Below are 8,943 nucleotides of genomic sequence, written 5' to 3'. Positions count from 1 at the left end.
TTGCAGTCAAAGCCAGCACACCCTAGGACTTTCCAAGCAAAGTGGCCCCTTCCCTGTCTTTCGGGGGTGGGGGGGTAGTCAGGGCTCCACCGCCGGGGCGTTCTAAGAGCAGAAGCCACGCTCCTGAAGAGTGGCCAGAAGACTCGCTATCCTCTCCCCCACGGCATGCCCAGGCTACCAGTAAAGACTAGGAGACAGTGGACAGTGTACAAGAGTTTATTTAAATGATATCTGAACTTAGTTCTATCATGTGGCGCCCACGTTACAAGTTCCATCTGGGTCCATTACAACTCTAACCCCCCCCTGAAAAAAAAACTTAAAAAAAAAAGAAAATCCACAACTTTTTCCATGTCATTAAATATATTCATATATAATAACCATAATATATTAGTATGCATTGGAAAGAAACACTGACCCAAACAATATGTCATGGTCACAACTAAACATTTACAATTCTGAGCAAACAGAACTCAGAAACGCAGGAGGGAGCTGGGGTGGGGGGTGGGGGGGACAGAAGTGCCTTCGGGAGCACATAGACAAGATGTCTGATGACAAAGGAGTGGGGCTGGCTTGGTTTTGGCCGGGGGCGAGGCCCCACAAGGACACACTTGGATACATACCCATAGGGTATGGCATGGCTTTGGCCATGAACCATGGCCCAGTGAGTCTAGGTTGTCCCCTCGCCAGTCTCTCCCCCGGGCGGGGTGGGGGTGGGGGAGGACAGGGGGCTTCCTTTAAGTGTTGAGACCTTGACATTGTTGAGTTACCCAAAGAGACCGTTTCCTGATGGCCTGGGGTCTCCTTGATCTCAGCTTCATTCCAATCTGGGGCGAACCCAAGGAAGTCTGAACCCATTTCCTGCATGCTCCTACGGAGGCAGAGCTCCAGGAGGACACGAGGGGCCTTGCGGCAGTCCCCAACCACCCTGGCTTGCACCCCAGGCGTCCCTCCCTCCCACCCCAAAATCTTTAGTGTTACTGTGTGTCAGTAAAGCAGGCACGGGGAGCAGGGGCCGGGGGCTCCAGACCACCCAGCAGGTAAGCAAAAGGACAACTGGGCAATCTGTTTTCATTTTAAAAACTAATCTGGTATGTTTTTCTTCGAACACCTACATATCACAACTCTGGTTAATACACTCTTCAAAATCAAAATCTAGTTCCATTTTACATCCTTTCCTAACTGTACAAACTGGAACACCTCCGTTCCTCCTTCCATCTCCTCCCAGGGAGGGGGTGGGGCGGGCTAGAAGAGGGCACCTCAACCGCCCCCCCGGGATGGGCCCTGGCTGCTAGGTCAGTCAGTGGCTGCCATCAGAGGAGTGGAGGGGCTGGGTCCTCCTCCAGAGGGGCAAAGCAGGCTGGGATGACGGAGCTCCCAACAGTGTCCTCACCCCCGCCCCCCTCCACGGGTGGATGCGACAGCCCGCGGCCTCGGGGTGCTGAGCCGAGGTTGGAGGCTGGGGGCTGGCTGAATTTAAAGGAGGCATTGCTGCTTGGCAGGGCCGGGGTCCAGGGCCCAGGGGGCCCCGGAGACCCCCAGTGCCAGCCCCTCGCGGACGTGGGGGGACACTCAGACCCAGGAGGGCACAGCCGTCTTGGGCGGGGTAAGGAAGCCAGGCCAGTGTGAGCAGAGAAGGAGCGCAGGGTGCCTTCCGAGGACCGGGCTGGGCCATCAGGGAGGCCTCGGGGATGCTAAGGGTGCTCAGCAAACCATGCCGGGCCTGAGGAGGCCTGGCCGCCTGGAGGGCTCCGCGCCGGGGGCCGTGCTCTCTTCTCCCTGCCCCCTCAGGCGTCTCTCCCAGTCTGTCCTGGAATCCTTCCTAACACCCCCAGGCGGACGTTTTAGGATTAGCCAAGGCCTGCCTTCGACCCGCGGGGAGTTTGCGCCCTGCCTCACCCACTCCGCTTTAGATGTCGCGCCCACCTCATGCCCCCGCGGTCCCCACCCTGACTCCTGTTCCCCAGGCCAGATGCAGCAACCAGGGCCGGCGTCGCGGCCCCGAGCGCCGCCTGGACGCCTCCCAAGGGAGCCGAGGGGCAGTGTGGCCAGAAGGCCGGGCTCTGGAGTCTGACCCAGTTCTGCTTCTTCCCTGCCCGTGACCTTGAGCACCTTGTGTCCCTGCTGGCGGCAAGTAGGGTGCGAATCCTTGTCTCGGGCAGTCGTGAGGATAACGGGAGATCATGTGGGTAAAGTGCCTGGCACAGAGCAGGTGCTCAACGGAAGGCAGCCGTGCTGCGGGCTGAAGCGGGAGAGGCCGAGGGAAGCCAGGCCGCGCGGGACCAAGCTCCATCCTGGGTGTGACCCTCTGCAGCGGCCCGGCTCCCGCAGGGAAAACCAAACCAATTTCCTGGCTGAGAGGGGAGCCAGGTCTCCAATTCAGTGTGCCCGTGTGAGGACGGGGCGAGGCCCCTGGGCAGTGCAGAGCTCCGAGGCGGGCGGCAAAAGGCCCCAAAGGTCTGGGGCTGCCTGTGGGGGGCCGGTGTCTCTAGAAAGCTTTGGAAAGGGGGGGGCCTGGCCACACCGGGGGGCCACGGAAGGCCTCCGCGAGTAAAGGGTGGCCAGAAAGGGGCCGGAGGGGCTGCCCAGGCTGGACCACAAGAGCTGGAGGGGCGGGTGGGGGTGGTGCAGGGGCATGCCCCAGGTCCCTTTCCCCAGGGGCCCAGGCCCGGGCACCGGGGACCTTGTGCACCGCCGGGGGTGACCAGCCCCTTCCCCCAGCCCGGCCCACCCGCCTGTGCAAACCTGCATTCCGTGCCCGGGCCCTTCCCAGGAGCTGACGTCATTACACAAATAGTGTCACGGCCCCTTCCCCCTTCCCCTGGAAAATGTCATAAAGGGGCTGGTTCCAAGTTTCCAGAAAGGAAACTCTCTGGGAGGTTTTGCCTGCGCAGCGCCTCCTCCGACGGGCGGCTCCAGCGTGGGGCGGTGACCACCCGGCTGGGGCTGCTCGGGGGCGCCCCGGGGCCCCCTGCGCGGCGCGGCCCAGAGCGGGGGGGGGGGGGGGGGCACGGCCGCCAAGCCCGGGGCGCGCTGCTCCGCCTCCAGGACGGAGACCTGGGACCCCACCCCAAGACCCCCCAGGACCGACGCAGCAGGTGGCGCGCTGGTGGGACGGGCCCAAGGGCGGCGGCCAGGGTCCCGCGGGGCCGCAGACGGGGGGTCACGGGCGAGGAGGGGCGTCCCTCCCGGCGCCCCGCCCGGGTTCACAGTTCTCACGTGCCCCTCTCCGGAGCCGGCGGCGCGGCGCGGGCGGCCCCCCTGCGCGGCTCTGCGCCCCGCCCCGGAGCGCGCCGCTGCTCTGCAAGGAGCCCGTGAGGTAGCTAAGTCTCGTCCTCATCTCCCGCCCCGCGCGCCGCGGCGGCCAGGGGGCGGGGCCGGAGGGGCGGGGCCTCGGGCCGGAGCCCCGCCCCGCCCGCCGCGGCCCCGCCCCCCGCCGGCCCCGCCCCCCGCCGGCCCCGCCCGCCCGGCGCCGCAGCCCCGCGCTAGGCCTTCTTGCACTTGCCCTTCTTCTCGCGCTGCTGGAACTTGCGCAGCCGCCGCGCCCACGTGTCCCGCCACTGGATCACCAGGCTGCTCTTGTCCGCCACGATGCCGCTCTGGTCGGGCGAGTCCTCGGCGTTGCCCAGCAGCAGGTACTTCTTGAGGGGCTTGATTTTGGGACACTTGCAGGCGATGTCCCGCGAGCGGATCCACAGGCTCTGGTCCCCGCGGCGGATGCGGCTCGTGCCCTGCTTGTACACGGAGATGATGTTCACCGTGAACTTCCACCAGTCCCCTGCCTTGTCCGCCTTCAGGATGTGGATCTGGACGGCTGCAAGGAAGCACAGGCGGGCGGGTGGGCCCCGGGCCGAGGAGTGCCGCCCGGGCCCCCCCGGGGCTCCTGGGCCCAGGTGGGCCCCACCTGCTGGCCCCCTGACCGCTGGGCGGCCCGTCTGATGGAGAAGGCACAGCTGGGAAGCGACGGTGCAGGGTACCCCACGAGGGCACCCGTGGGTGGTGCCCAGGCCGACCTGGGGAACCAACCCCACCTGCTGATACCTGGGCCGGGGCCACTGCTCCCAACAGCCTTACCTCATGCCTTTGTTGAAGCTGCCACCCAGCACTGCCTTTGGAGACAAACCCCCTCCCTCCTGATCCTCTCCAAATCCCCAGGCTGTTCCCCCACCCCACCCCCCAGTTCTCTTCTGAGACTTCCCCTGGTGCAGGGCCTCCCCCCAGAGTTTCTGATTCAGCACATCTGGAATGGGCTCCCCAGAGTATGCCTCTCTCACAAATTCCCAGGTGGTGCTGCTGCTGCTCCTGGGAACACACTTTGAGAACCAGTGCCCTAGTCAATGTCAATATATGCTATCTCTGCAGGATATTAGGAAGGGTTTTAAATGCTTTTTTGAGAATTTTATTTATTTATTCATGAAAGACACACAGGTACAGACATCAGCAGAGGGAGAAGCAGGTTCCCTGTGGGGAGCCCGATGCAGGATCGATCCCGGGACCCCGGGATTACACCCTGAGCCCGAAGTAGACGCTCTACCACTGAGCCACCCGGGTGCCCTAAAATGCTTTTTAAAGAGAAAGGGGCAACCTTGCTCAAATATGTTTGTGAAATTCTGGCTTAAACGAAGTCAAGAGGCTTCCTTACTGCAGGACTTTTCAGAGCCTTAAAGCTACAAACCATGCATGTGTATGCATGCGTGTGAGCTTCCCAAACTATGCTGACTGCAGATCTCTTTGGTTAGCACATCTCAAGGTAGCAGGGCCCCATGGGGTACTACTGGGGAAACTGCTGGGGTTGGGGGGAGACATAATCATTCCAGGGGATAAAAGGAGAGGTCTCTGCTACACTGACAGATCAAGGAAAACTTGGTCATCTTCCCCCTCCCCACGGTCAGATCAGGGCACAGTCCCCTTGCTGAGCCCACCTGCCCCCCCCCCCACCAGGCTGAAGACTGCCCTAGCAGATGAGCAGCCAGCTGCTCTCTCCAGATTACACCTGAAGAAAGTGAGACACGGGTCAGCCCAGCGGCTCTAGGAGTCACGAGGACATGTCCCCAGGGCGTGTCGAGTGGTTATCACCTGCCCTCTTACAGCCCGGCTGGGGTGCCCATGCAGCCCAGCCTCTCTGAGGGTCTCTGGGGACCCACTCTGCTGCCTTCACTCCCAGCCCCCCCCCCCCATCCTGTCCCCACGCTTGGCCCAGGATGACGGGGAGGTTCAGGGATGGCGGGGCCCAGGGGGAGCGTCCCACACCATCCAGCTCATCCTTCTGGGGTGAGGCAAGTGGCAGATTTTCCCATATTTCATTTCAGCTGTTCTTGGGCATCGTCAACTTTGCACTCCAGTCGGAGAGCTCCAAAGAATGGCTGCCATGGCAACCGTTTCCATGTTTTTGTCACCAAGGGACTCAACACTCAGTGTGAACTCCGAGATGGGGTGGGGAGCCCTCCAGCCGCAGAAGTGGCCGGGCTGTGTGTTTGACTGTGCACATGGAGGTCACCGTGGTAACTGAGTGCCCCTCTGCTAAGCGACGGGGGAGCCAGCGTCCCTGGGAACCCCGGTTTCCTCTCCTCACGGCTGAGCTGAATGCACAATGAGGCTCCATCGGGATGCCACCGTTTTCCCTGGGTGGCATCTTAGACCCCTGGTCCCCAGCCACAGTGCCGGGATGGGCAGGGGGTGGCCTGGCAAGGATGCCGCAGAAGGTGCCTGTGGATGGGGACTCCGGGGGCTGTGACCCCGGGCACCGAGCATCTAGTGGCGCTACAGGCCACACTGCGGCTCCCGGCCCTGGACTCATCGGATGAAGTGCCAACCATCCTCCAAGACCTCAGAATGCGACCATATTCGGAGATGGGGTCTTAACAGAGCTGATTAAGTTATAGAGGCAGTGATACAGGGGAGCCTAATCCAATGCAACTGGTGTCCTTGTGAGAAGAGCAGAGCAGGACAGACACGGAGGGAGGCCTGCAGGCCAAGGAGAGGCCTCAGCAGGAGCCACCATGCGGACGCCTTGGTCGCCAACTTCCGGCGTCCAGAATCATGAGACAATAAATTTCTGTTGGTGAAGCCCCCATTCCGTGATGCTTGGTTCAGGCAGCCCGAGCAAACTCGTTCTGTTGGGGGGAGGGGTGCTCAGGATCTTGGGCGGGGTGCAGAGCCAGGTGAGAGGGCTCACCTGGTGAGGTGGCCCAGGTGTGCTGGGAAGCGGCCAGAGAGAGCTGACCGAGTGGTCGGGCCCCGGGCTGGCCCCTCAGAGGAGCTGCGAGAATGTGGTCCTTCCCACAGGGGGTACCAGGGACCCCAGCCCCACCTTCCCTGGTTTGAACATTCTCCCCTGAAGGAATACCCTGGAACAGCAGGCAGGACATCCAAAGCAGCTCCCCCTGCCGTCACCACTACCTGCCCCTCACCACCACCTGCCCCGGCCGGGCCTCTTCCCCAGGCCCCGCCAGCACAGGCCTGGAGCGCATCCGCTCAACACAGAGGACGCAGCCCAAAGGGGTACCCACCCCTGACCCCGTGCTGTCCCCGGGAATCCAGAGGCCACAGCAGCAGGCTCTGGTCCACTGGTCACAAAGCAGCGGCCTGTGTCCTCTGTCCACGCCAGCTGCTCCCAGCAGCTCCCTGGCCTTGGAGCGGGGACGGCCCAGGCGGGGAAGGGGCAGGGGAGGGTGGCGGGAGAATTCATGTGATTATGCTGGAAAAAATCCCCAGTTCCGCTGCCCTTGGCAACGCCTCCGCACATTACACAGCCCACCAAGTATGAGCTGCACACGCAGCACACAGGCCAGGTCCCCGCCGCGCACACACAGCTGAAAATATTCAAACTACACACTGAACAGTGACCTCAGGCAGACGCAGGCCGCACGCTCAGGGGAGTGGCCCCGGCACACGGCGCAGCGCCCGCCCCGCGCTGCCGCCCGCCTGCTGGCCCGGAGCCCGGAACGACTCGGGGCGCCTGGGGGGCCATGGCCCACGGTGGCCACAGGCAGCTCTGCCCATCCGAGCACCAGGAGCCCCGAGGGTGTGCCCCTGGCACCCACAGGACAGTCAACACCAGGCCACTTAGCCTCAGCCCTCAGGATGCCTGGGCCGCCCCATCTGTGCACCCGTGTCCTAGACTGACCCCCAGGAACACGGGGACCTGTGAGGCCCCCGACCCTGCAGTCAGAAACGAGGGAGATGAGCTGACCCTTGGGAGGGCAGCCTGGCAGGTCCCGGTGCAAAGCCAGAGGGCGGCCTTCTCCGGCGCAGAGACGAGGCAGTGGCTGAGCCAGGGCAGCCTGGCCCCCTCGGAGTGATAAGCGGCTGCGTCTCGGGGTCCACACTGTGAATGCCCTTCCTTACACTGAGCCCTGGCTCACCCCCCCCCCCAAAATATGAGGACTCAAGATGCAGGAGAACGGCATGCCTGGTGCCTGGAGCCCTGCTCTCCACACGGACAGAAGCAGGCATCAGGGTGTGGGGACTGGAGCCCACCAGGCAGGATGGGTGAGGTCAGCTCTGGAAAGCCCAGCCGGGCTGGGGCACCCCTGGGTGCCCCCGAGCAAGCTGCAGGGGAAGCACGTCCCCGGAACGGAGCAGGTAGCTGAGCAAAAGCAAGGGGAGAGCTCCTGCGTTCCGGGAAGCAAAGTCCTAGGGGCCAGGCAGCACTGTGTCCCCGGCCTTGGAGTCCCCACATGTGTCACCAGCTGATGAGCTCTGAGGGCAAGGCCATAGGCAGGGCAGGGCAGCAGCCACCCCTCAGGAGCAATTCCGGGGTTCACAGGCAGGCCTTGGCAGCCACCCAGGCAGGGCCGTGACGACCGACTTCGAATCCCAGGCTGCTGCTGGGCCTGCGGGGCGTGGGGGGCACGCACCTCTCCATCCCTGCCTCCACACAGGCCAGAAGGGGACTGAGGGCCAAGCCCACGGGGGCCGCAGTCAGCGAGAGCGGCCTGGGCCAGGGCTGGGCTGGACTGGCCAAGGGGGGGGACTCGAAGGCAGCCCCAGGGTGGGCTGGGTGCCTTGGCCTGCGCTGGGGGTCCTCTCCGCCACTGAGTGTGCAAGATCGCACGTGTCCTACAGGAGCAGACCCGGGCCATCCCTTCCACGGTGCCTCAACTGTACTGGGTCCCAGCGCTGGGCTTCCTCCAAAGGGGCCACAGCAGGCAGCCCTGTTCTGGGTCCGGAGCCCCCGTTCATCCCGAGCCCCCCTCCCCAGCTCCGGCCCTGGCCCAGCCAACTCGGAGCCTGTCAGCTCTGGGCCCCCGGAGGACCTGGGACCGCCTCCTCCCTGGACAGGACGTAGCTCCAAGCTGACTTAGGTGTCCCCCACCCCCGCCCCACCCATGTAGGGGTTGGGGACTTCCTGCTGCAATCCAAGGGCCCAGCCTGGGCCAAGTTCTAGGAAAGCTGATTGCACAGCGAAGAGTATACAGTTGTTGCTCATTCATCCTCGGGGACACACCCTGCCTGCAGGGCCCAAGGCGGGGGGCGGGGGGGGGGGGGCTGGCACAGGTCCCTGTGGGGAGCTGGGGAGTGGGGCCACCAGCCACCTTCCTCCTCCCACAAGCACAAGCCTGGAGCCCTGGGAGGGATGACACCTCAGCGGGGAGGCTTCCTGCCGCCTGGAGGGCCCGGGATTTATGGGCCGCTAAGGGGGGTCCCCAGGGGCTTCCCAGCAGCCACCCCTTCCAGGAGGCTTGGGTGGCCCGCCCCCAGCGTCTCCCTCCTCCCCCCCCCCCACCCCCCGTCACCCCCAGCCACTCCTTCCTGTTGGGCCGGTCCAGCAGGGGAAGGCTTGTCATCCATCTGCCTCGGAGGCTGCAGCCAGAGTGAACAGGGGAAGATGCTGACCCCAGAGAAACCCTTAAAACCATGCAGCCCCATAAATCTCCCCGTACAGCAAGTGTGTCGTGAGCTGCAGCTGCTTTCATAAAATGCGGCTCTGACCACGTGTTTCCC

The 8,943-nt window shown here is 63.7% G+C and overlaps 1 protein-coding gene across 3 annotated transcripts in view; it reads right to left on the bottom strand.

The window, feature by feature from the left end:
* Window positions 1-200: 200 nt before the first annotated feature.
* Window positions 201-8,943, bottom strand: part of NTN1 (netrin 1) — a 191,391-nt gene continuing 182,648 nt past the window's right edge. For all 3 annotated transcript variants that reach the window (XM_072730341.1, XM_072730342.1, XM_072730340.1), the window contains exon 7: window positions 201-3,811. In XM_072730341.1, the coding sequence (XP_072586442.1) occupies window positions 3,483-3,811 (329 nt within the window). In that variant the 3' untranslated portion in view covers window positions 201-3,482. The remainder of the gene's footprint in view (window positions 3,812-8,943) is intronic.

The sequence above is a fragment of the Vulpes vulpes genome, chromosome 12 (assembly GCF_048418805.1).
Source record: "Vulpes vulpes isolate BD-2025 chromosome 12, VulVul3, whole genome shotgun sequence".
Lineage (NCBI taxonomy): Eukaryota > Metazoa > Chordata > Mammalia > Carnivora > Canidae > Vulpes > Vulpes vulpes.
This window is presented reverse-complemented; position numbering and strand designations above follow the sequence as displayed.